This window comes from Molothrus ater, chromosome 15, assembly GCF_012460135.2.
Source record: "Molothrus ater isolate BHLD 08-10-18 breed brown headed cowbird chromosome 15, BPBGC_Mater_1.1, whole genome shotgun sequence".
NCBI lineage: Eukaryota > Metazoa > Chordata > Aves > Passeriformes > Icteridae > Molothrus > Molothrus ater.
This window is the reverse complement of record NC_050492.2, coordinates 10,523,240-10,550,879: the sequence shown is the minus strand read 5'-3', so window position 1 is coordinate 10,550,879 and position 27,640 is coordinate 10,523,240. Positions and strand designations below refer to the sequence as shown.

At 39.4% G+C, this 27,640-nt stretch overlaps 1 protein-coding gene across 6 annotated transcripts in view; it reads left to right on the top strand.

Annotated features, from left to right (window-relative positions):
- Positions 1–499: 499 nt before the first annotated feature.
- The window catches only part of FAM13B (family with sequence similarity 13 member B), a 44,406-nt gene continuing 17,265 nt past the window's right edge, over positions 500–27,640 (top strand). For 3 of the 6 annotated variants that reach the window (XM_036391454.2, XM_036391455.1, XM_036391450.2), the window contains exons 1-11: positions 500–731; positions 10,971–11,137; positions 12,091–12,281; positions 12,733–12,945; positions 14,983–15,160; positions 15,788–15,932; positions 17,948–18,105; positions 23,879–23,920; positions 24,886–25,041; positions 26,860–26,995; positions 27,188–27,211. In XM_036391454.2, coding sequence (XP_036247347.1) covers positions 12,125–12,281; positions 12,733–12,945; positions 14,983–15,160; positions 15,788–15,932; positions 17,948–18,105; positions 23,879–23,920; positions 24,886–25,041; positions 26,860–26,995; positions 27,188–27,211 — 1,209 coding nt within the window. In that variant the 5' untranslated portion in view covers positions 500–731; positions 10,971–11,137; positions 12,091–12,124. Of the gene's footprint in view, positions 732–4,981; positions 5,000–7,835; positions 7,949–10,970; positions 11,138–12,090; positions 12,282–12,732; positions 12,946–14,982; positions 15,161–15,787; positions 15,933–17,947; positions 18,106–23,878; positions 23,921–24,885; positions 25,042–26,859; positions 26,996–27,187; positions 27,212–27,640 lie in introns of those variants that run through there. The other 3 variants (XM_036391452.2, XM_036391453.2, XM_036391451.2) reach the window with 3 other exon arrangements.

The following is a 27,640-nucleotide window of genomic DNA, read 5'->3' as shown; positions in this document are numbered from 1 at the left end:
GGCACCTTAGGATGAGAGGAGAGTCTTAAACTGCACCAGAGGAGGTTTAGGTTGGACGGGAGGAGGAATTTCTTCACGGAAGGGGTGATCAGACATTGGAACGGGCTGCCCAGGGAGATGTTTAAGGAAACACCGGACGGGGCACTCAGTGTCGAGTGTGGTGGACGCGGTGATGCTCGGTCCAAGGTTGGGATCGATGAGCTTAGAGGTCTTCCCCAAGCCGTTTGACTCTGTGACTCGGAGCCCGCACAGGCCGATGCGGGCGGGTGGCTGAGTTACAGTGACAGAACATGATGAAAACGTTAATTTTGGGGCGACCCCCGCTCGCCACCCGGGCCGGGCGGCCCGCGGCCACCGCCGCCTCAGGGCGCGGGTCCCGCCCGCCCTCAGCGCCCGCCCCGCCCCGCGGCACGTGACCCCCGGGGGGAGGCGGGCGGGGGGCGCGCGCTCTGCACCTGTCAGTCAGCGCGTCACTTCCGCCCGTCGCCGCCGCTGCCGTCGGGGACCCCCGCTCGCGGCTCGGAGCTCGGAGCGGCTGTGAGGGCACGGACGGCGTCGGCTCCGGCAGCGCGGCGGCCGCGGCACACGGCGCGGGCAGCGGCCGGCGGAGGAGGGCAGCGAGGAGAGCGGAGCGGCGAGGAGAGGCCCGCGCCGGTCCCCGGGGTAGGAAGAGGCGGAGGAACCTGCCGGTGGTGCTGAGGACGGCGGGGAGGGCGAGTCACCCGGCAACGGTGAGGGGCGCGGGGCGCATGCGCGGGGGTCCCCGCTCGGGCCGCTCGGTGTCACGTCAGGCTTCAGGAACCTTCTGGCACCGGCCCGAGCGGGGCGCGGAACTTCCTCCAGCCCAGCCGCTGCAGCCGCGAGCTGTCAAGGGGCGGGAGCGTCCCCGAGGCTGGTGTCGGTGGGACCGTGCCGGCAGCGCTGACAGCCCGGCTCCTGCAGGAGTTGTGTGCCCAGGCTGCTCCCTCCTGGCACGGAGCGGCCGGGTGCCCCTGGCAGGGCGCGCTGACAGCCCCGGCCTCGCTCCCTGCCAGCCCCGGCCTCGCTCCCTGACAGCCCGGTGGGTCCCCGAAGTTGGCACAAGGGCGGTCACTGAATCGCCTGGGTCACCAAGGCCGCGCTGGGTCATGGACTGAACGCGCCAGGCTGTGACCAAACGTATCTTCCGAGGGGTTTGCTGCTGTGAGTTTCCATTGTTCATGGAAGCTCCTTAGGGATTTGAATATTTCAGTGGAAATGTTTCTTGCTGTCAAAAAGTTGCTTTAATATGAGATGGCCCAGTGTTAGGGTGCTTCTTCAAGGTTTGGAAAAAAACAACAAAACCTGACAACAAAAAACCTCCCATCACATACTGCAATGCCAGCTTTTCATGCACAGCTCTCTTATTCTCAAGTTCCTTGGTCTGGCTGCATTTTAAGAAATTTGTACAAAATTTCTTACTGCTGCCAGGCTCAAGATGGGGAAAAGAGGTAACAGATGAAGAAAGTAAATACCACATTATAACTCTTGCCTGTTAAAAAAAAAGAAAGTGAATATATAAAAAACTACACAGTTGTTTATTTTTTTTTTGGCATGTGTTCCTGAATGTCCTCAGGGATGGAATTGTTAGTTTGTGAATTTAGAACAAATTGTTGAACTGGATTAGTGTTTAGGTTTGAAGTTTTCCTGTCTTCCATGCAGTTTAATCTGCAGTATAAAAAGAATAGAAAGCTGATTTGTTGGCCTATATTATAAGCAGTTTAGCTATTTTGTTTGTTTTCTTTCTTTTTTTTACTGCTCATAACTAGTAAATTGCTTTATGTGTTCTTTGTTGCATAGACTTGAAGATGTTTGAGATCTCTTTTTAGTCTTCTTTGTCTGTATTTTATACATTGTTTGGCTCCATAGGGATTCTTTCCTTGTCTCGACCATGTAACAATAAGAAATTAAATACCTCAATGTTTTGAAAGCATCAAACTGGAAATTTACAGTATTGTTTTAGAAAAATCAATCAAGTAGAGTGTCCCATGGTTGCATTTAAGGAAGCTGACTCGGAGAGGCTCCTGGTAGCTTTTAATGCTTGCAGATTTTGACATGAACAACATGTCAAAATGTCCGACTTTGGCAAATGATAGTTTTTATCTGCTCTGTGTTAGTTTGGGCACTTCATTTTTGTGTTACTTGGAACACTGGAGGATCTCCTTGCGCTCATTAAAAGACTTAATTTAACATTTGTCATGTGTGGCTCATACCCTGAGAGCCTGTGCAAGCAGTGAAGCATTGCTTTCTAATGGATATCATGGTATGTTTGCAAAAGCAGGTGAGGCTGGAGAAATATTCAGTGCATTTGGAACAGACATCAGAAAGTTTTGAGTCCCTGCTTGCTGCGTGGGAAGGCTTTATGGGCTAGGATTTTTTCCTTTTCTAATACTCAGCCTTTTGATTTCTGCTCAAATGCTACAGCTGAGCAGTGATGTCCCTTTTCAGGGGGAAAGTAAGAAAAACCTGCCAAGTCTGAGGTGATTTTTTTTTTTGTTTGGATTTTTTTATATTTTTGTGTGGTGATTCTCTTTTTTCCCCATCCCCCACAAAAGAAGCTGTAGCTACATGGAAGAGGAAGTGATGTTGGTTCAAGTTGTCCTTTAATTCTGTGCATAGCAGCAGGTTAACCTTACTGCCATATTAGCACACAAAAATCTAGTGGCCATTTAGGGGGGAGTGAATTAACTAATGCAGGGCAATTCATCATTTCCATCTGTAAGGATGAAGGATGGCAAACTTTTTCAACTCTTTTCCTTGCATTGCAGGCCTAGATGTATATTTTTTGATCATTTCAGGTGTGAGGACTGTTATTTAAGAATGGAAAAATAACATTTTACTCAAAACATATGAGGAGATACAGAAGTGAAGGAATATTAAATCTTCTGTGAAGGGCTACAGAAGAGGGAGATTGTTACTTGTCATGCAGTTTGTAAAGTGATGGCTCTATCAGTTTTTCAGCAGAGGGGCTCTATGTCTCTTGTCAAAATTGGATTCAGGCAGAGAATACAAGAATTTTACATTGCTCCCTGGAAAGTTAGTATAATTGAGCAATTCAGTCTTGATGACTATTATTTTCTGTAAGGTGAGAGGTTTTACCTGCAAAAATTTTGTTTGAGAATGACTAGCTGTCTCAAGGCTTGGTAAATTCAGATTTATCTTCACAGTTTGTACTGGCTTGATAGCCAGCTCTTGAGATTTGTGGAAGTTCTGTTGGTTCAAGTGAATTCTGTGGGTTATTGCACCCTAAAACATAATATATTGGTTACTGCATCTTCTACCAGGCTTTTTTTTCTCTAGAGCTGGTTTGTTTTGAAGTCTTAAAAACATAGTTTAGAAGGTCAAAACCTGTTATGTTTGCAACATATGGGTGGAGTCAGTCACTACAAGAAATGGGTAATATTTTGCAGGCCCATATTTTGATTAGGGAAAATAGTTCTATTGTGATATTAACAGTTCTACTCTTGTGGTCTTTCCCCTGTGAATGTGTGAAATCCTGTATGTTTGTCTTAAGAAAAAAAGAAAAATGTGCCATTTGAGCTTAAAATACAGATAGGGCTTTATGTTTGTGTTCAAACAGCTTGCAACAAAGACTCTGGTTGCAGAGGCTTTTTCCTATAGAGAGGTTTAAATGGTTTTTATTTTCTTTGCTTTTTGGACATTTCTAAGGACATTTGGGTGGGGCATCTGCTGGATCTGAGCCCTGGATGTGGTGGGAACCCTGCACTGATTGTCCAGGTTCCAGTGCCGCTGGCAGCTCTCCTCATGTGTCTCTTCTGTTCACTGTTCCCTGCAGTGTGTTAGGATTAAAATTTGTGCTCAGCTGTGTAGGATAATAATACATGGGCAAAACTGAAAAGGTGAGAGCTGGAATCTTATCAATGTGGTTCTTTCTTCCTTTATACCCTTTTTTTAAGTGTGTATGTTTGAAAGGTTTTCTCTCCTTTCTGCTGAACTTTACATTTAATGAAATCTTTTGTTGTCTTGGTACTCTAGAAATATAATCAGGTTAGTTAATTTTAGTCTGCAATGTAACTCTTAACCTTGTGATTTCTTCAAATTTAGTCATAATCAAGTTTTGATGGGAGACCTCAGTACCAGACCCTCTTTTTTTTTTTTTTTCCTTCTTTCTTCTTTCCTTCCCCATCTCTTGAAATCCAGAGAATCATTGCTGCAGCATTGAACTCTTCGTTGAAATGTCTTTCTCCCGCACGGGGGGTGCTGAGCCTGTCCTTTATTTTGGTGGCACGTGCTCAAGATTCTGACAGAGGCAGCGTTTGGATAGCGAAGGGGCTGTGAACCATTTTGTGATCTGCTGAGTTCCAGTTTGTATTTCTGCTGACCTGTTTGGGAGGGGAGGAACAAACTGATGATAAATGTATGTAATAGGATAACTTATGTATAATGAATTAAGTGCATTATATATTTATAGTTTGCTTTTTTGGTGTCTCTGAGGTAGCTTGGCTTCTGTTCCAAAGTCTTTTTTAACAGCAGTGGCAATTGTTAAACTGCTTTGGTTTTATAATGTGAAGCTCACAAGTTGCATGGTTTCGCTGATAATTTCTTCCTGTCTGTTACTTTACTGTACTTTTATAATGCCATTGCACCGAGGTTCTGCATTATCTGATGCAGGGGCAGTGAGATTTGTGTGGCTGTGGAGTAGAGCTTTGCATTGGGGGGTGGTGAGTAGGATGAATATAATTAGCTGTTACACAAGATACAAAAGCCTTTTTATTTATTAACTACTGTTGTTAAGAGTGTGATGGGATCTGTGTGAGCAGGAAGTTTCTTTAGAATTCTGCACATGTGCATTGGCAGCAGCAGATGAGAGCAAATCTGGCAGTGTGTGGTGGTGGGTGTGAGGCACTGAGCAAACATCTACTTTTTCTGGTATCGCTGATGGTTTTATTTTCTTGCTACAATGTAGTTGGAGGATTTTAAGTTGCTGTAATGCTGTTGAAAAGCCTTTGGATTTTATCTAGTAAGTGAATATAAAACATTATTTTTTGCTTATCAAAACCAGCTAACATTTTGATGACCTCTCAGCTTGTTCTTTAAAAGTGTAGAATATTTTTGGAATGTTGCTTCGATCAGTGACTGTATTTGAGGTTTTTCTAATAGATAGGATCTGTCTCTCGTGAAGGTCCGTAAGCGATGGGCGTTTTCAGAATGTGCTCAGGTTCTGTCAACTGAAGTTGTAGACCGAACTCTAATGATTGGAAAATAACTACTAATCAGTATTATAGTTTCTTGGCTTGTAAATAAATAAAAAAACACCCCACAAATTCCAAAATTATATTAGTTTTAGTTATATCTCTTCCAGAGGAGTTTTCATGAGGTGTTTTGTTCCTTTCTTGCCTAGAAACGACATAAAGGCTTAATTTAAATTGTTCTAATTTGTAAATTAGAAGGCTTGCTGCCACATTCCCAGGGAACAAAAATTGCATTAGAATTGCATTCCACTAAATCTTCTGTTGTATTTTTTGTGCTTCTACTTGCTGTGTCAGTATAACCAGTATTTTGTCAGTTGAGTGCTTTTGGAGACTATCTCAGAAGTGCTGGTGGCAAATGATGGAGAATTTCTGCTTACCAGCATTGAGGTTTAATGTGTGTGTGAATGCACATGTGAAGGCATCCACAGGCAAACTGCTCATTAATTGAAGAGCTGCTGTTCATGCTTCTGCTGACTCCTTTTTGATTGTGTGCAAAACTGCAGTGGGCTGGTTTCCTTCTGATTGCTCCTTAACCAGAGAGCAAACAGGGCAGTGAGTTGGGAACCATAATGAGAAACAAAGGGAGCAGGAAAGTCACATCTGCTTGAGAAGAGATTCTAACATGGATTCCTTCAAGACTGCAAGTTAAATTTTGTAGTTATACCTAATTTCAAACAGTATGCCTTAGTGGGGATGGGGATTGTGTTCTTAAGAGCAGCTTATTAAATTTAAAATAATAACTGAGCCAAATTTGCCAGTCTAGACTTGTGACTAAAATACCTCTTGATAGCTGATTTCGCTGAGCCAGAAAGAGGAAATCTTGCTTTAAGAGTCTATTTTAAGCTAATCTTGCTGGTTTTAAAACTTTTATTTTAAATAATTATTGTTTTGACTTTTCAAATGTATTAATGAGTACTTAAATGGGATTATTCTTTTTACATAGAGGATGTTCTGTGTCTGTTCAAGCACAGGCACATCTCTGCATGCATTTTACTGTTCTCTTGAGACAAATTTGTCCTTTTCTGTGTCTTGGGTTTGTGGTAGAGTTAGTGGGATTAATTTCCGTTTGTCTTTTGTATAAATTTACTGCAAGCCATGTCCCCTCCCCAGCCTGGCCATCTTTTTAATTTTGACTGGACTGTTTCAAACAAGCAAAATGCTCTGGTTTTACTTGTTAGCTGAGCAAAAGCTGAAAATCAGACGAGGAAAAAGCTCTTTTGCCCAAAAGCACTTCATCCATTGGGAATGCTCACAGTAATTTGAGTATACAAATGGCATGAAAATCAGTCCGTGCTAATTGTTATAAAATTCAGTTTCCTTTTAACTGAGCAGAACTTCAGAGTGAGATGAAGAGTGCTGCTTGCCGTGTTTGGAGACAGAAGGGAGCGTAGCTCAGCAGTTGCTGAGCGGCTCCGTGCGCTCCGCAGCGAGCTGGGACTCGGGAGGTTCCCAGGGAAGGCTTCGTGCTCCTGCCCTCGCCTGGCAGCTGCCTCTGGGTGATGTCATGGGGACACGATTGCATGAGGAGAGCTCCTGGGATTCCAGCTTGGAATCTGGGGCTTCAGTTTTGGCCATCCTTTAGAAATTCTTCTTAGAAAATCTGTTTAGAATTTGATCGTTTCCAACTTAGCCAAAAAATCAATTATTTATTTGGATTTAACAGTTATGTTTGCTGTAGGCATGCAGGGGGACATCACAGGTTTTGTCTAGCTGTAAGTCATTTAAGTAAACATAATACATTATTTTTCTTCATCAAATATAGAGGAAGAAATCAAAAACTTTGAGACTCTAATGTTTTTGTGGAATTTTATTTGTAAATAATTGTTGCAGACAAGGAGCATTGATCTCTTTGCACTGGAGGATGTGTGTGTGATCTGTTAGGACCTGGTTTGCAGGCATGTGATGGTTCACAGGGTCACAGCTCTATGGGCTGAAAAAGCCAAAAAACTTGAGGTGTGTTTCCTGAGAAGCTGGGACAGGCCATTTTGTTGCTTTTTTCCCTATCTAAAAATCTTAAAAAGTCTTTACTTTTATGTATTAAAAAAAAAATATTCACTGGTGATGTTTGCTAATGCCACGAAATAATATATTAAACCAGAGCAAAACAGCAGTCAGTGTTAGCTTTGGGTTTGTTTCAGAGACAATATGACTTTCCTGCTACGTAAAATGAGCAAATAAAAGAATTGCTTAAATAGTTGAGACTTGTGGCAGACATTGTACACGCAGAATTAATGTTTTCATTCCTATGGCACAGTTTCAGTTTGCAGCCTTTCTTTGTTTATTTTTGCTTGTTGCTTCATTCCTTTGTTTTAAAGAAAGGTGGTGGATCCCTAAGGACTTTAATTCAAAATGATGCCCATATAATATTTGTACTTCAGTCATTAATGTAAAAGCTGAACTCAATGTAAGTCTAAATTTCCGTGTGTATTCCTCAAATATTAACAGTTAGCCATGTATTCTGTGGGGTTTTTAGTGGCATTTCATGTGTGGGTGTAAATTCTTCTCCAGTTGCCAAGATAAGTGAATGCTATTATGATGGCAAAATGAAGCTCATGGTGCTGTTTTCCCAGCAGACTCTATGAAGAACTTGCCTTAATTAAAAAAAGCAACCCAAAATTTTTTCAATAACGCCAGAGCACTGAAATCCACAATACAAAACAAAACTCTGTTTTACCCTCATTTAAGATGCTTGGGCTCAACATGTTGCAAAGGACATAGTAAGTTCTTTTCAGTCTCTTGTAAAATTGTGGTGTAATATGTGGTTATAATAAGATGTATTTTTACTTTCCTGCATTTATGTTTTGTAGAACATGATTGTAGCTTAAGGATGTTTTTAAATGTTTGTAGTAACAAGGAGGGGAAGTAGATTGAAAAAAATGCAAGCAGAATGTTTATAATTAAACTCAAGCTAGGTAATTTTCTTTTGTGTGGGTTTTTTTTTTTTTAGTTGCTGGTTTTTTGTCTTTTTTTTGATAGAACTTGTGAAGCATTTAGGTTCTGGAATTATGAGGGAGAAGCATGTGCTCAAAAGGATCAGGATAATATGGGCAAAAGAAGAAGGAGTTGACTGAATGGGTTAGCTCCTGTTTCCTCAGTTGTTTGACTGGGGCAAAAAAAAAACAATTAAACAACTCCACAGCATTGCTTAGAATTTGTAAAAGACTCTGGAAGTAATCCTGAAAGTTCCATGTCCTGTCCTAGTTCTCATGTGTGTCTGCAGTGACGTGCTGCACTTCCTGAGTCATGGGAGGGCAAGCAGGAAAGCTTCTGATCCATAGAAAAAGGGGAGATAAAATGCTTAATTATTAACAGTTTTTTACAATGTTGGAAATAGCAGGAAGTAAAACTTGCTGAAATAACTTGAATAACTTTCAGAGTTTCTAGCTCTTTCTAGATTTGGTACATGTCAGATTAATTGTATCACAGCCTGTGGAGATACCAAAGCCTGAACTAAAAGGGAAAAGACTGAAATGCTCTGAAAATAGATTGTTGTGTATAATGATATATTGAAATCTGTGTGTCTGAGAAGGTGAAAATGAGGCTTTCACTAATTTTTCTAGGTGATAATAAGCCATATAAAGCTTTCTTCAAAGTATAAACCTGGGTTGTAAATCCGGTTTTGCTCTAACAATGAGACAGCCAGGCTGTTTCAGCTTCATTCTTCCCTTGCCAAGCCAGTTAAAATAGAAGTTTCTATTATTTTTCTTTTTTTCATGCCTCTTGAATGAAATTAATATTCAGACAGCCTGTTCATCTGCTGCACCTGGCAAAAGTGGCTGAGCTTTCATGTCACTGAACTGAGCACAAAGTTGCCTCTGCTGAGAAGGCTGGGCTGCAAGATTGCTCATTTGGTGCAGAATTATAAAGAAGTGGTTACTTCTGATTTGGTCATTTTATGAGGTGATGTTTGTTTTGAAGGTTTGGTTGTTGGTTGTAGTAAGTCAGCCTGAAGCATTGTGGCAGATCCATCAAAGGTTGTCTCCCAGCTGCCCTTAACCCCACAGCTGCCAGTGTGAGGCTTTCTGTTCATTGTGGACAAGCTGACTTTGGTAGAGCTTGAGAAAATAGACTGTGTGCAACTTCATACTTTAAATTTTGCTTGATATGTTTGGATTGATTGAAATCTACTTACATGCAAAGATTATGTTGACTTTCACTTAAAATACCAGAACAATAAGAAAAATGGCTGTTCAAGTCCTCCATAAATTCGAAGGGGGTCATGAATTGCAGCTGCTTCATTGTTGGAATCTGGTAGGATCTTTTGGTAACCAAGAATTTGCAATAACAGACTTGAATATGATATGATGAAAAAAAAAAAAAGTATTGACTAGAATATAACCCTTCATTTTCTGTTGTCAGCTCACCTGGAGTCCTGATCTCAGACCAGGATTCACTTGTGTGAGGCTTAAGAGATTTACAGCCTGTGTGTAATACAAGACAATTTAAACACTTCTAAGCCTGAAATATTTTTTCCTCTAGGCCTCAATGCAAGAAAATGCTGAGGAGGTGGAAGCAATCTTATGTAGAGATTATGACCAACTCCCTTAGCACATGGATGCAGTTTGGGGAGGGTTGAGAGCAGCAAAACTGCTCTATTCAGACTACTGAGAGTACTCTGGGCTCCTGTTGTGATAGGTAATGAATGGTCTGGCATTTTGGTACTGAAAGCTGAGGGCTTGGTTGTCAGGAATTTGCAAGTGAAGATAAAGTTTATTTGTCCTGATGTGGAACAGAAGCAGGAGCTGTGGGAGAACAAAGGGAGGGAAGGTACTTGTCTCCAGGCTGTCATATCAATCTCCAGTTATGAAACAAAAGGTTTCAGTGAATTTTTTTAAGCTGGGGAAAGCCTGTTTGTTATCTAGTTTTGGTGATGAGTGTTGTGGTTATGTGCATGTCACAAGCTTGTTTTGCCCAATCACAGCCACTTGAGTTTATTTAGAGCAGGCAGGGGGGAGATCAAGGGGCTGGTTTGAATCTTTGACTGATTCTGGGCATTACATTGCCTGCACTGTGCCATGAAGCTGCAATTTAAATTTTTAATACCACAGAAAATCAGAAAGGCGATTTACTGTGGTTTGTAGGTATTTTGAGAGCTGAGAACATGAAAAATGTCCAGATAATCTGGATTCTAAATAAAAGGTGGCAAAAATGTGGGTGGTTGTATGGAACTGACATGGGGGAAGTTGCTTCCTGTATCCAGACCTGATGATCACGTGGACTTTGAACTGGCAGTTAGGACACGTAGTAACTTCCTAGAAAGGATGGTCAGTACCATCAAAAACTGGTTGACTGTAAAGGTTCCTTAGTTAGGACTTTGGTTTTGCTCTTGCTGTTTAAATATGTTTTATTAGAACAGTGCCTGAGATCCTTCTAAAAATTTCATAGCCAGTAAATATTTTAGCATGGTAGGTACTTTAAAACACTCTGTGTAACCTACTTAACTCTCCTTGATTCTTTGGAAGAGGATTGAATGAGTCTGCAAATTATTTCATAATTGTTAAGACTTAGATGTCCAGTGCTAGGTTTCACTTCAGATTTGGTTAACTCATAAATGAAAAGAGGGATTTGCTGTTTTAGGGGCTCTCTCATAAGCTGTGCTAATGTGGTCTTTATGCTTTCTTGTTCAGAACAAGAAACTGATGATTTGACAAGAATTCCTCTAACGTGATGTTTGGATTCCTGACTGAGTTTAAAACTGTTGAAAACTTTATGATCTAATAATATTTTCCTTATTTTCAGATTAACTGCTGAAGTACTGATCGAGTTCTGCTATTCTTCAATGAGGAACTACAGGCTGATCTTTTGCCATAATCTTAAACAACCATAAATGACAGAAGAATGCTTGGTCAGTGAGGGCAGCTGGCGCAGAAAGCGTTTTTCAAACTCGGCTGTTTAAGTACTCTGAGGTGGGTTCCTTAACTTATTTTGCTGGGGAAAAAATAAAAGAAAAGCAAGTGTGAATTTCAGAATGTCTAATCTATTAGAATTTACCTCTTGGTAAACAGAGAATTTTAGTTTGGTTGCAGTGCTTTGACTAACAGCATATACTTGTTCTGTGTGCCAGCTTCTGTCAAAGTGACTGCTGGCATTTAAACAAGTATGTTTTCTTTTTAATAGTTATTTTGAAAGGACAGTTTTTTCTTTCCTAGAAGAAATATTTTGGTTTTGACAGGATTACAGCCTGACTGACTTATACTGCCCTTTGTTACTGATCTAGATCCTTTATCAAGCAAAGACTTGCAAGTGAAGCTCGAGCTTCGGCATGATAGAATGGTATCACTGAGCATCTAGAAACTAGCTTTAGGTGTTTCCTGTTCAGTAAAAAACATAATTTGATTCAGGTGTTGAAAGCTTTATTATATAGACCAGAAAAGGCCAAGTATATTTTAAAATTATTACAGCTCAGTTGAGTATCACAAAATACTTAATCATTTCATATAATTGAAACTTAGGGTTTTGGTTTGAATCCACTGGTTTCATTTCCTGTTGAGAGGCTTTTGTACTGAGTTCTGAAAGCTTGGCTACTAAATACTGTCAGAAAAAGTACTGAGGAATCTACCAAAATACCTTAGAACTTAATTAGAAATGTGGTAACTAGAATTTTCTGCATTTTCCTTCCTGCTATATATGTTCTTCTCAGTCCTCTGTTGAGGGTTGTACAGAACACCTCAGTGGTAGTCATTTATTGAGTTGGCTGTGTTTGGAGTCATTACAGAGCTGTCCATTAAACCAGTGAATGGATGGAGACAGACTAGAGAGTATTTGTATTAGGTAATTAAAACACTTTGTGTTACAGATTAATGCTTTCAAAAACATACATTGAAGTGGGCCTTTTGGTTTTAATTTCTCCTATTGACAGAAAAGACAGCTTTGATTTTTGGCTGCAAAAAGATATGAGGAAGAGCTCCTCCCCTTCCTTGAGTAACTGCAACTCTGTTCTTGCTAACAAAATATTTGGAATTCCACTTGATGAGCTGCAGCAAGAAGGGCAACCAGACAATGAGGTTCCATTCATAGTCCGCCATGTCGTGGACTATATTGAGGAACATGGTATGTATCACCTTGCTGTACTTAAAATAATGTAATGCACTGTGATTCTTACAGAATGGATTGTGTGGGGGGTTTGAAGAGTACTTGTTTCTGAAGTTAATTATTCAGCTGGATGTGATTTTGTTGTTTTGGGTTACTTCCTTTCTTTGCTCCTTCTGTTACGTGTATCAATGTTTTCTAGCCAGCAGTAATGTAGTCAGCTCTGCAGGGCACCTCATAGGAAATGCTGTGGTTTAGGTACTGCTAACATTTCCCATGTTGTTTTATTGTTACTGGGCACATGAATGTATGTGTTGGGAAGAGAACTGCTGGAACTCATGCAAAACTGTTGTCCAGAAAATGTTTCAGTCGGTATGGGAATTGTGCATACTGATTATCAATATTTTTTCTGACATATTTGTCCTTACCTGAGCTAAAAGTTTATTTCTGCAAATATTTTTTTCTGACTCAGGGGGTCTGGAACAAGAAGGACTTTTCCAAGTCAATGGGAATGCTGAGACAGTGGAGTGGCTCCGGCAACGATACGATAACGGAGAAGATGTGGACCTGGTTAAAGAAGCAGATGTACCCTCAGCTATTAGCCTTCTTAGATTTTTTCTTCAAGAACTTCCAGAGCCAGTTATTCCAGGCAGTTTGCACATACATTTGATGCAACTTTCTCAAGGTGATAACTCTTTTTGATTCAGTGTTTTTATTTGATGATTTTAAGAGTAAAACTGAGTTGAGATTTGTAGTGGCACTGAGGTGTCTTTGGTGCTTTGTGTAATAATAATAGTGATTATACTGCTGTGCACTTGGGTTGCAATGTTAGCTCTCAGGACTGGAAATGGGACTGAAGTATATTTACTTGGTGTGACAGCAGAATCCCCTTTGATGACTGTAAAATGTAGTGTGAAGATTATTTTTTTCCTCTCATCTTTGGATAGGATCACTGTGGATAGGTTTACATTGGATTGTTTCTAGCATGCAAGTTCCCTTTTGTTAAATATATAAACTTCACTTAAACTTGCAGCTTATTGTCTTTACTGACTTTTTTAAAGTGTAAAAGTTATTTCAGAAAATTTAGAGTTATCTGTAACAAGGAAATCAAACCACATAAACCCTGAAACAGTGCTTTCAGATGCTAAAATGAGACTTTTGATTTTCTAACTGGGTTTTGCCTGTCTGATAGACATCTCAATCAGTTTTCAGAATTACATCATCAGCTACATTTGAGGCAGAGGAATTGCTTAAAGACCTGCAGAAGGTGGTAGTAATTGTTGAGCCGTGTGTTAGTTCTGCAGTTAGGTCAGGCTAAGTCCTCAGGATGCCTTCATTACACAGCAGGGTGTGGTCTGTGTGCATCGTTAGGAGCTCACTGCAGGCAGGTGGTTCCTCACAGAGGTGATTTGGCTAATTGGGGTGGGAATGTGGCCATCCCAGAGCACGTGGCCCTGTGTCCGTGCTTTAGTGCCACAGGACTGCAGTGAGGGGTAAGAACGTTCTGCCTTTGGGTCTCTGGTTGTTTAGAACTTAGGTTTCAGGAGGGATTGGTTAGACAAAACATGGAGATGTGCACGTCAGTGGTCTGATTATCACCTTGCTGTGGTCCCTTTCTTATAAAAGTCTACATTGTTAAAGTACTTTTCAAAGCCTTTTTTTTTTTCCTGTTCTGTTTCCAAAGTGCAATTTCTAGAGTAAGAACTGTCAATGAAGTGTTCATTTTAATGTGTTATGTGTTTGGACAACCATTTTCTGTGCTTGGTTGCCTGTATTCAGCTGCTCTAGGTGTTGACTGTGTCTGAGCAAATGAAATCCTGCAGATCCTGCTTGGTGCTCCTGTACATGCTCAACAGGGATTTTACACACTCCTTGATTTGATATTAAGAACTAGATGTCTCTGCCCTGTCATCTAGAGGGGCAGAGATGGTTCATCATCTTCAAACCTGCTTTTCCCTCTCTAACTGATCTTAGAAGAGTTTTCAAGTGTCTGAGAAAGAAAGAGAGGCCTCTTTGTATCAATTTTTCTCCCATTTTGCTTTCCTGACGTTTCTTTTCCTATAGATGAAATTTCTCAGTTAGGTACAAACAGCTGTAAATCTTGGAACCTTGCTGCCTGTGAGGCTGATGAGGTAACAAATAAGATTTATGGGGACATATTTTGATGAAGAGTATAGTTAAATGGGGTGAGAATGAGGAGATTTTATGGTGACCCTTTCTCAGATCTGAAATTGAATCAGCAGGCTTCAAGCTAAACACATGTGAAGATGATTACATTGGATAGCTTGGATTTATCAGTTCAGTATTATAAAAGCAGGTAGAGTGGTGAGAATGGGATGCTTGTAAAGGAAGAGGTGTCAAAGCAGCTTGTTGCCAGAAGAATTTAAGTCGATGGCAGTTAACTCACTGTTGGAGCTGTTGCCGTCTCCAGAGCTCTTCTGTGGAGCAGTTGTTATGTAACAACGGTGAGACAAAAATACACAGAGCTTGCCCTCTGAAATCAGGAATTTGAGTGGGCATTAATTGGGGAAAACGTGCAGAAGAGAATGTGGTGGATAATAATGAACAAATAATACAAGAAAGTTTTCACATTTTAGGTTGTGGTTTGATCAAATCAGTTGTCTTTTCAGAAGTAAGTAATTGTCAGAGGCAAAAAGCTGATCACTATCAAATAGGAAAAGATACCTTCTTTGTGACTAAAATATTTTTATTACTTTTTCAGATTATAATAATGAAGATGAATTTGGAAGAAAGTTGAGGTTCCTCTTGCAGCAGCTTCCACCTGTTAATTACAGTTTGTTAAAGTTTCTGTGTAAATTTTTAGCTAACGTAGCATCACATCATGAAGAAATTTGGTCAGCAAGTTCTTTAGCTGCAGTCTTTGGCCCGGATGTTTTTCAGTAAGTTAATTATAAATGTTAATACACTTTTTCTATGGGAATTTGAGTGTCTCTCTGTAATTCAAAGTCATTCCTGGTCCCTGAGCAACAGTAACAAAGTGCACAATATGTTTCAGGCAGGATCCTTTCCTGTTCCCACCCACTCTCTCACCCCAGTTTGGTTTTACAATTTTTGCTAAGATTTAAACAGCAACTTGTCTCTGAGCTGTGGCATGAGAAACCACTGTTTTGATGGTTGCATTATTGTATTTATTCTGAGGCTCAAATATTTTAGTGATAATATGTAAGGCTACTATTTGTAGCACAAATATACAGTTCTGGGAAAAGGCTGGTAAAGTACCAGCTTATACTGCTGTTTCCTCTCCACAGGAAAATATTTGACTTTTAAATACTCCTCTTGAAAATTTAGTTGACTGAAGAGTTGCTAATTCATGATTTTTAAATATAAAATAGTATAAAGCTTTATAAGGCAGTAGTGTGAGGGCATGCCTAAAGTTCTGTGTGTTCACAATGGGTAGGGGGTAATGGTGTGAAGTATAGCACTTAGTCATAGAAGACATTCAGAGGTGTTCTTTGGGGAAATGTTGCATTTAGATTTTTAAACTAAAACAGTGTTGAAATCTTCAGCATTTACACAGATGTGGAGGATCTGAAAGAACAGGAACTAGTTAGCAGAATAATGGCAGGACTTCTGGAGAACTACTATGAGTTTTTTGAAAATGAAGAGGAAGATTTTTCATCTACTAATGATTTAAGCTCAATAACTGAGCAGGTAAGAATATTTTGAATGGCTATATGTTACCACTTAACTGTCTGTTATACACATTTATGTTTATGAAAGATTTATTGAAGTACATTTTCTTTAGTATGACTTAGAAGTTTGTTGCCAACTGACAAAACCTGGCATTTTCTTAGTGCTTATGAAATTCTTGATGTTATAGTAAGTGTAGCTGTACTATATTGAAAAATACATAGGAACTAAACCAACAGTGATATCCTGCCCAACACAGACACTGTTATAAACAGCTTTCTAATTACCAATTTAGGAATAAATAACTGGTTTTTGATCAAATGAAGATCAACTCTGTTGTTGGTCTTGGTCGAGAGTGTTTCTAGGTGTGTCTTACAGAACATGCAGGGTCTCACACTCCACTTGATGATCTTATCAGTGGGGCTTTCTTGTGCCAAAGTTTTTGAATGGTGTTTCTGATTCTAAGAGTTGAAAATGATGGATTTTCTGTAAAGAGGAAAAGGGGGAAAAATAAGCAGTTGCTGAGGTAGGTAACAAAGAGTACTGAATTTTACAGGCTGTCTCACAAACCCCTCCTCTAGCAAGACAGGTAAGGCAAGTACTGGGGCACTTGGCTGCTTCCTCTCCCCTGCAGTAGGTGCTGATCTGGTGTGCCAGGCTGGGCAGCAGGTTCTGGAGTGAGCAGTGTGTGCTGTGAGAGCTCCTGGAGCAAACACTGCAAAGCTCCCTGCAGGAACCTGGCACTGAGAGCTGCCCAGCCCTGCTGCATGCAGGGAGCTGCTGAGCAAAGCTGGGCTGGGGCTCCTGCAGCTGGAGGAGTCACTGGGCTGGGATCACTGCTCTGTAAACCAGAGGTGCTCTGTGCTTTCATGCTTTGAAATTACTGCCTTGGCTGTGCCTCGTTACATGTTTCAGCAAAAAGCACAAAATCTGTTTGGTGTGTGGTTTTGTTTGTTTTTTCCCTTAGCTGGAGGGCTGGTGGGGTGTCCCTTTAATTTCGTGGTGTCTCCACCAGATGTCAACAGTGCACTTCTGTCAGGCCAGAGCGGTGGGACAGAAGGGCCGCCCGCGGTCCCTGCAGGGCACAGCAGCTGCCCCAGTGTGTGGGTGGCCTTGCCTTTGCTTCACTGGGAAAATCAGGGATAAATGCATTTGTTGCCTGGAATGTGGTGCCATGTAACACGCTACACCCCTTTGAAAAACTAACAAATATCTTCTCTCTGTCTTCTGTGTAATTTTAAACTTCTGAAGTTTCAATTTTTCTTAATTTGGTGTTTTTGTTTTACACTGGTGACAGATACTATAAAGCATATTTTCTTGAGGCTGCTGCTTTAATTTTTGAGTTTGCAAGATTGGGAGATCGGTAATCAGTCACAGAGGCAGCTTGGGAGTCAAACAGAATCACTTTTTTCTCTTTACCTTTTCATGTTTTAGACATAGTTGCTTTTTAAAAAATAAAGTTTGCTGTCCTGAGTTACCACTTGGCTATATTGTTTTGCTTTTTAAATTGGCTGTATTTTGCTGCTTTAGTAAAAACATCTGTGTTTGGAAACAAAGAAACAAAAATAGACGAGAGCACAGAAACTTTGTAAGTGTTCATTCAGAGCTTTGAAGTTTGGGTTCATAGACTTCTGTATTGCCTTCCCTAGGAAGGTTTGAAAATGCTCTGATGCATGAATAAGGCTACCTGTGGAAGAGAGGAGAATTATCAGTTTTAGACATAGGAGAAGAAAGGTTGTGTAGTTCAGTATTTCAGTGTGGTTGGGATTTTATTGTTTCTTCATTCTGCTTGTGTTCATTTTTGGCATCAGAGGTGCTTCGTGCTTTTCAGTTTTTGTCCAGTGTTCAAGAGCAGCATTTTAATGGTGTAGAATTTACAGTTTTACATAAAAGCAAGTCTAGTATGCCTGTTTTTTCCTAAAATTGAAAGTTACTTCCTTCTTCATGTTACTTTCATACCTTTCATGCTCTTTTAGTTCCCTGGACCTCTTGAAAGGAACTTTTCAAGACCTTAACTTTGATTAAATGTTTTTTAGATCAATGATCTCTTGGAAGAAGAGGAAGATGTAAAGCTTGAGCAGTCAGAAGAACTTCCAGAAGACAGCACAGAGAAACCTGTGGAAAGGCCAGCTGTGGTGCATCTAGATATGACAGGGAGTCTCTCAGATTCCAGGAATGTTACAGCATCAACAAGGTAAATTGGTTCTGCCTTGGAGTTTGGATTTAAGGTTTGGATTGTAATTTATTCTGTCAGAGAGAGAAACTGCCAGACTTTTGAGATAAATGTTGGTGTCTGCAAAGTGAAGCTTCAGAAGTAGGTGCAGTTCTTATAATAGTAAAATGTGGGTTAAAATAACTGTTCCCAAATTCAGCAGAGGAATGCCTGTAGGATCAGATGAGATTAAGGATGGGGATTTATGCAGGGAAAGTTAAAAAGAGCATATTTTAGTGAAACTGTAAAGTGGTATTTAAACAGTAAATTCTACAGTAGAAATAAGAAGAATCTGCATACTGGTAGATCCAAACCTGTTCTGTACCATCCTTCCAATGGGAAATCCTGGGACTGTTTCTTGTCAGGTGCTGCTGGAGAACTGTGGGCAGGTTTGGAAGTTGCAAAATGTGATATAGGCAGGAATGTTGGAGGATGACCCAGCTTTAAGAGCAGTTCCCATAAAAGAATGTGTAAACATAAAATCATACTTTCATTTTATAGCTTATTGGTGCTTGCTTAATACACAGATTTATATTTTACTTGTTTGTAGTATGCAGGGTTTTATTGTTAAGTCTGCTTTATTTGTACTTAGAGTTTACATTCTACAGATGGTGAGTTTTACCTCTTCCCCTCTGCAGCATGTGTTTGGTATGGGCATTGCATGTAAGAACTTGTAGGGATGAGTGAGGAGGAATTTATAATAAAAATGGGACTAAAAGCAGAAGAAATGGAGGCAAAATCACTAGTAAGTTGCTGCCTAAGAATGGGTAGTTTCAAGAATGTGGATTTTTGGTTGGAATGTGTTCAGCTGCTGGCTGCATGCTTTATTCTGCTTCATGGCAAGAAGCTGTAAAATACCAAATAATGATGGTATGATTATTCTGTTTTTAATAATTTTATATTTTAATAGTTAATTATCTTTATCAGTAATAAAGCTTCTTGTTTTTAGTTTGAACTAAATTGAAAAAAGTTGCAGTTTAACTATTCGCAGGTATTAGGTTGCTTCTGGAATGTGTAAACACAGCAGTAGTGACAAACTCAACATGTTTGAGAGTTTAAATTGGATAGCCTGGAGAGACAAACATTTTTACTAGATGTTTAAGGTTAATTAAAAATGAATAGGCATTAATTATGGTTGGCATTTTAAATAATTTGTTGGGAAGTAAAAGGAGGAATCCTTTAGAAGAAGGAGAATTTTGACTGTAAAACCAGAACAACTGCAGGAAACAGTTAAAAAGAAATTAAGTGAATGAGAAAGTGCTCTTTATTAGACTTTTAACCACTATAAATACTGTTTAACCACTATAAATATTTTCCCAAACCTGATGGGTTTTATGTACACATTTAGTGGCCTTTTTCTGGTTTCAGTTTCTCAATGTAAAAAAAAAAAAAAATTAATTAAGAAAGCAGATGTTAATTTGGATTTATTTGGATTATTTATCTTTGTCCAGATGTAGAGCCTGTGGCAGCTTATATAGTAAGCTTAAACATGAGTCTTGTAGTTCTTTAAGCTGGGGTTTTGTTTCCTTTTTGCTGTTGTCAGATTTTGGGAAGCAAATATCTGTGTATTTTGGTGTCTCTATGAAGAGTACTAAAAGAGATTGTTTATCTTGATTTGTACAATGGGGCATCTGACCTTCCTCCTTGTTATTGGGACTATAACTTGCTTCTAATTTTGCTCACTGTCTTTTTTCTCCACTCATTCTGTTTGTTCTTGCTGAAACCTATGACCTTCCTGCACTGCATGGTGTTAATTTGACTTTGAGTTAGAGATCTTGTGAGAATGTGGATAATCATTAATGCACTTGGGTTTAGTGACTGCTTGAAAATGGTATTTCTCATAAACCTGGGGAGTGATCTTTGAGCCCATTACCCAGCAGGGAGCATTTGTTGCTCCCAGGTTGGTGTTGAGCACATAAAGGAAATTGGTTCTCCTTTACCAGAAGCCTTTTCCTCACGGCTCTTTCCCTTCTGCTGTCCTGACTTTTGGAGTAAAGAATTACTGACTCAGCATTGCAGCTGAATTTAAAGACATGCTGTTGAAATAAGTACTTTAGAATCTTTCTCTCTCATTACTCCCAATTTTTCATCCCTGAGCCTTGCCAAGTAATATTTGCTTTAATTGGGCAGTTCATCTCAAATGTTGTCAGTCAGAAGCCTAATATAAAATCTCTTTGGTTTTGGAGTTTTCAAAATTATATACGTAAAAATATGAGATGTGACAGGCAGTAAGTTACATAAACAGTTTACTTTGTTTCTACTAAATGCAGTGACAAGGGCAACATCCTCACTGCTTCTGGGATATTTTTGTTAACCCTTTTGTTATTTAATTAGCTCTGATCAGAGAGAAGTGATGATATTAACACCTGCCAAAGGAGATAAAATCCATGGTATAGCTGACCGAACAGAAGAGCTGCCTAACCTGCCAGAGAATACATTATTATTTTAATGTAGTCCTGTTTTTAGCATCCAAATACTTTTTCCTCCTTCCATCCTGGAAAATGTGTAAACAACACGTTAGGAGAGCTTTCAAGTGTTGATTGGGCAGCTTATTGTCAGGAGTGACCTCATGTTGCAGTCGATTTCTATTTAGACTGCAGGGTTTAGTGCAGCACTCCAGAGGTGCCGCTCGCAGGCAGCCCCCGGAGCACAGGCAGCAGCATGCACAGCCAGCAGCCCTCAGCACGCTTTGCTGCCTTCCAGATGAAGCATTTTTACCTGAAGTGCTCTTTTGGCATAGCAAGAATAATCAGAATGGCCTGCAAAGTTCTGCTGCACAGGTAAATATATGAAAAGAAAATGTAATTTTGGTTTGATCGTAAGTAAGGCTTTAACTTTTAAAATTATGTGAGATTAAATGTGGTTTGGAGATACAAAATGAAATAATACCACAACTGATGATTTTAATGAGAAGAAAGAATCTGTGTTCAGTCAGGAGATTACCAAGGAAAACTTGGACATGTTTTATCTCCAGTTAATGTATTTTTCTGCTCGAGATATGTTTTTACTGGGACCTTTTCTGGTTAGGGAGCTAATGCTGGAGGGATTCTCAGGAGGGAGTTAGCATTATGAAACAAAGATGTTTACCTTTCTGTCTCTTGCTGTGTCATGCTGCGTTAGGGCTCTGTCTGGCATTATAAATTACAGCTTTTGAAAAGTATCCTTGAACTGTGGGAGATGGGCTTAGAAGTTGTAATGGCTTTTCACTTAAGGTTGTCATATTTGTTTCAGAAAGTGCTTAATTGCTAAAGTGATTTGTTGAAGATGTAAGATATTCCTCATGTAGTAAGAGGATTCTTTAGGATTTGTAATACTGCTGATTTATGCACAGCTTTTGCTGAGTACCTCTAATGCTCCCAAAGGTATTGAGTGAAAGCACTGGAGAACCATCCTGTGCTGGGGGCTGAAGGTTACACACTAGGATGGAAAATTTTGTTCTGAACCATGGCTGGAATCATCTGGTTTCTTTGGAGATGAGTTTGATTCTCCCTATTCTTGACACATTTCCTCATTGTCTCAAGTGGTAGAAGAAAAGGTTTTCAAGTCATCAGTTTCCTATAAATAGTGTTTGTACTTGTGCCCTTGACTGAGTTTTTCTTGCTCTCTTTTGCAATTAGGGTGTTGCAGTGTTCTGTGCTCTAATTGCCTCATTTTTTTCTACCAATTTGTCCAAGGAGTGACTGTTTTAATAGTAATTCAGTTTCAATCTACACAATTGTGTATTTGTACCTTTAGAATACAGGCATACCTTTCATAATACAACTTTGTAGAACTTACTGAGATGGATACTTAAAACCACATGTGTCATATTTTGAAATATTACTGGGATTTTTTTCCAAGATCATGCTTCTTTTACCTTACTTTGTTCATGAAGCTAAACTGGTAGCTTCATATTTTCATTTTTTATTTCAAGTATTGCTAATACAAAGTATGTTTATCAGGAAATTGACTTTGTACAGGTCATAGGGCTATGCTGAACTTCTGTGCATGGAAATACAAATGACATGTAAATATCCTAAGCTGTCAACTCCCTCCTGCCATTTTTTTGTTGGTAAGAAAAATATAAAATGTCAGTGTGTCCCTCCTCAGTTATTTGATCTGCAGCTTTGAATCAGTGGCTACAAGATCTGGCTTCTATGTCAGGTGTTTTAATTTCCTGAAGCTGTGTCTGCTTTGAAATAGAAGTGGAGTGTTGCCTGTTCTGTCAATGCATTTGGAATAGATCAGCTTTGGCTTTTCACCAGGCAAACACACACACAAATCATAAGATGAACTTGATTTGTCAGCCAGTTTCCATTTTTGAAAAAGGGAAGAAAAGAAATTAAAAGCATCTGTGAGCACCTGCTTGTTCACTTTGTGTCATATGGGCTTTAAATGCTATGCACTCTGCTCTTGGCCCAGTACAAGGTGTCTAAGGCAAACGAGTATAGTTATTTTTAAAATAAATACTTTAACCACTTTATCACCTTATGTTTGAAAGCCCTTTATTGCTTGTGTTTCACCTACTTGGAGGAAGGAAAAATAAAGAGTCTGCTTGAGGTGATTTCTCTCTGGTGGTGGAACTACTAATAAACCTTCTAAGTTCCAACCAAGGTATTCTTTGCTGTGTTGAAACTATTCTTGGGTAAATAGAGACTGCATTTTTTAGTGCAAGCAAGGCTCAGAGCAGTCAAAACTGATAGGACACCTCACAGAGGTAATAACTTGCTCAGTTCTCCATGGGAGTGGCAAGCTCCCTTGTATTTCAGGGTTTACCATATGCATTCATGAAAATAATATTTTTAATCAACTTTGGTAGCAGTGTTGTTGCATGGTAAAGAGTAGAATAACATTTTCTTCAGCTTTTTGAGCTTAATTATCTGTAATAGAAAGAAAAAGCCTTTTTTTACCTCCCTCCCTGCCTCCAATTGAAGCTGAAATTAATATTAATTTTTTTCTGAGTGAGATGTGTGTGTTGCAATTCAGGGTTGTTTATAGCAGATTTCTCATCTTTTGTTCTTTGTCACTTTGTCTGAAGTTTTAAGAATTCTGCTTATAATAAGATTTTAATCATATTAATGAAAAATTGTAGAGGGACCACGCATGCATGAGTTAACTGGCTTGTGTTAGTTGTGTTTATTTCCACCCTCCCACCCCTCCTCGAGGAGCTTTCTAGGCTGAAGTGGCTTTGCCTGGAGATTTCCAGATGCTTTATAAAAATCAGGCTCCTGTCCCAAAATCTGCCTTCTACTTGGAATGTTGTGGCTCTGCTCAGAGAGTGTTGTAGATCTGTTGAGCATTGCAGAACAAAATTATGCAACAGTGGGAAGAACCTGTGGAGGAAAGCAGAGTAATTTGGAATTTGCTTTAGGCAGCAAGGTTAAAATCTGCATTCTTAAGCAAGGTGTCAGGAAATGTTTGACTACAAAATGATTAGTATTTCCCATGGGAAAGACCATACATCTGAGAGCTTGGAGCCTCATAACACAACAAATATTGGCTCTTGAGAGGCAGAAATCTGCATTGCTACTTCTACAACTTTCTGCCTCGTGATGCTGCTCCTTAAGATTTTGTTATTTAAATAATAAAGGACTGCAAATCAGGGTGTTCCTTTCATGTTTATTCTACTTCTGTTAGAAGTAGAATATTGCATCACATGCAATATTTAAGTATATTTTAGTATCTTGAAGTCAACAGTTGCTTTCTGTTGACTTCAAGACTTCTATTTAGTGTGATACGTTTTTGCATTATAATAATTTTTCTTTCTTTATTGCAGTGCTCATATCTCTCCCATAAGTATCGTGCCAGCCTCTGCAGAGTAAGTATAATGAAAATATAAAATGTTTGAATTGTGCTCTTACTAGAACATGCATAGAAGTTATGTATCCTTTCAAATGAATGCAGCAGGTTTGATTACAGTTATGAAGGAGCATATTTTAGTGTGGTGGCATTTAACACTAATGCAGGAAATACCAAATGCCTGTCAGTGTTGTTGAGTGCAGGAGCATGAGAGCAGAATGTGCTTGCATCCAGAGTCCAAAACTTTGGTTTTACACTTAGTTACATCTGAAATTTTTTACTTAATTTTATAATAGAATTCATATTGTAATTTTAGCACAAGTGATGCTGAATAAAGTTCAGTGGAATTCTTTGTACATATGTGGAGGAAAAAAATAAAAGCACCATTTCAGTTAAAATGGGATTAAATAGCTTAAGATTTTTACAGGCAGATTTTTAGAGCCCTCTTTTGTGTTGGGGATGAGCTGCCTGAGAGGTGCTCAGCAGAGCAGTCTGTTTTTAAAGAATACTGTTCTCTTTTTAATGAAATTTTGGGTGTATCCTGTGTCCTTCATCAGGTACTTGCTGATTGTTGCTGCTGTTTGTTGGCTTTTGCCTTTTAAGGTGACAGCCCTGTTCAGGAGAGGGTGCAGCCACATGTGATGAAGTGGAGCCTGCTCCAGGGTTGATTCTGACCTGTTATACACACAGTATTTTATTGTCACATTAATAGAGGAGGCTATTATAAGTTTTTGTGTATAGTTGTTAAAAAATAGGTTAGTTATTTTAGTGTGTTGATTACTCTTAAAATACTGTTGATAAACTTCCTAATACTTCATGTAAATCAGTCATTTCCACTGCTTTCTGGAAATAGTAGTCTCTTTTGCCTTGAAGTATTGCCATCAAATATTATTGTCGTGTAAGGTTTATCTCTGCCTTTCTGTCTACATGATCAATGCAAAAGTAGATCTCTTAATAGGACTTTTCCATCTTTTTTTTTTTTAGCATTTTAGAAAGAACAATCAGAGCAGCTGTGGAACAGCATCTTTTCGACCTGCAGAGCAGCTTAGACAACGATCTGAAACACATACAGCAACAACGACTGGGCTGTAACAATGAAACAAAAAATCCCAGTGGGGACGAGGAAGGATCTAACAACCAGTAAGATTTTGTTGTGTCTGTAATGAATTCTGTAGGATTGTGTATCTTAAGTCTTCCAAAAAAACCTACCCTAATCCCCCACCTTCACCCAAAAGCTACATCTTTGGCCCTTAACTTCAGTTTTATCTATTTTAAAGCAAATCGACTTCCATCAGGTGCCAGTAATCAATAGCTCCTGAAGCAAGTATTTTAAATTGATCTTGTAGCTGAAAATGCTGTAAAGTGTAGTATCTGCTTTACTGCTGAATTCTGTGCAAAAACATCTTAAAGCTATTGTAGATTCTGTTTCAGAACCCTGTCTTTCCATGTCAATGTAGCTACTTTATTGCTCTGGCTGCCAGTGGCAATGAAACAGCCAAAAATTGATAGAATGTGGGTCTATTTGCATACAGTTCCAACCTTATTTGATCAGATTTTATTTTTTCTTGTAAATCAGGACAGATTCTGAGTGTAGTGATTGCCATGGCAGCATTTGGAAGTGGGTACATTTTGGTACTTCATTAAAAATAAGTAGTGGTGATTAATACCCAGATTTCAAGAATGTGTTGTTAAGATTTCAGTACCTAAATTTCTTTGTTGCTCAGAGCTGGAATACATGAACAAAACCTGAAATACATGAAGTGTTCAGTGACTCAGATGCTCTTTTCTAAATTGTTCAATCTTTAGTGGTTTTAGAAGACAGGAATAAATTTTGTAGTGGATCATAAAAGTAATAATCATTGCTGGTAATGATCAATTAAATCTGAGTTTTAGTGCTAAAGATTCAATGTCTTTGAAGTAATTTGTAAGTGGGTAATTGCCTCACAGCCCTGGAGCAGCTGAATTCCTTCAGTCCCAGTGTAAGTGCTGTAAAGGTTGGCTGATCTCAGAGGGGGAGGCTCCAAGTGCCATCAGTGCTGGTTTGAAACCAGTATCCTCCTCTGGCACAGGCAGTGCTGCAAATGCTTCTGATCATCATTCCACTGTGGATTAACTGTGAGAGAGGATACATGATATTGTTCTTCAAGGGGGTGTCTGGGTTCTTTAAAGCAGCAGACTGTGCACAAGGCAAATACACAGTTAAATTAAGAACTGAAAAAAGCAGTGATCCAGTGCCAATTTCTTAGTGCTAATTTAATGGCTGGAATTAAGAAAAAGGAGTTAAAATGTTCATTTTCAACCCATCCTGTTTATTTTCTGTATATCTGATAGAGAAGGTAGCTTTCTTGATGTTGTCTGGAATTCTTTTTGAGTGAGAACAAGGAAGGCAAAGAAGTCAAAGGCTTGTGATGAATGACAGAGTCATGTGGTGGCACATAAAGAATTTATGTGAATACAAATATGGTGTCAATTAGTTTTAATCTGGCTGTAATGTTACATGCCTTAAGTTGAAGTCTCAGCAGATTAAATGGTAGAAATAATGGGATTTCTCACTGGAGGGGAACACAGTGACAGTAGCTATAAAGTAACTGGCTTCAGTACTGAGAGCAGTGTAGCCACAGCAGTGTCATTGAGTCCCTGTAGTTTCAGGATGTCATTGCTTCAGGCTATTGTGTTTTAATTCCTTAGGTTAGTATAGTAAGTGTGGGGTGTATGCCTGGCTCTTCAGACAAGAAGCAAATAAATACATTTTAATATGTCTATCATGTCTGGATGTATAAAACATCATATTAATTATTAATTTTGCCTACAGGTCAGAATAATTCTGTTCAAAAAGAAACCCAAGCAAAAAACATCCTGATGTTTGATAATGTTTAAGGGAGGGAAAAAGTGTTTATTTTTTTTTTCTTTTAAAGGTGTTACAACAGGTTTCTCAAGTCTTTCTGTTTGTATCTTTAGGAATGATGTTATTGAAGATAATGACACTGGTAGCAGTGAAAACACAGGAGACTGCTCTGAAGTATTGGTTTGCACTGATTTAGACAGTGAAGCTATGAAACATGATACTGTAACTGAGGAAGAAGAAAGCATTCAGGTGAGAGGAAGAATCTCCTGTATATCAAATCACAAGTTGCTGCAACTTTAGTGCTCTAGAGATCCAAGTTTTCCTAAGAGCTCTGATGTAGCATTACAGGGTGCTCTTGCTCTGTGTTGTCTTCCTGTTGTGCCATGTGCACTGAGAAATCTCTGGGTATTTTGACTGATATTTTTCCATTCTTTTTCACAGATACCAGCCCTTCCTTCTGCTGAGGTAAGTTGGTGTATGCAACTGGCACTGGTTGGAACAGCCTCTGTGTTAGTAAAGGCTTCCTGAGGAGCAGAAGCTGTGGAGCTGAGATTGCAGCACAGCCCAGAGTCCCCTTGCACGGATCAGGAAAGGGTAGCAGTTGCTTTGAGACCTTGCAGCCTGTTGGCTGTGCTTGTGCTAGGAAGGTTTGGTTTTGTCATTAGCTAATTACAGCCTTTCCTCTCTATTTCCAGTTGCTTCTGTGGTAGGCAGAGATGTCCTGTTCTTTTCAGCACATCTTTATCTCTTCCCTAGTTGATGCAATCAAGGAATTCTGTGAAATATGTGCTGACAAAAATGAAATCAAGGATAACAGTTAAAGTGCAAGAGAAGAGAGTAGTCTGCCACTCTGCATCAGCATATGCAGGTGTCAGATAAGACCTTCCAATGGAA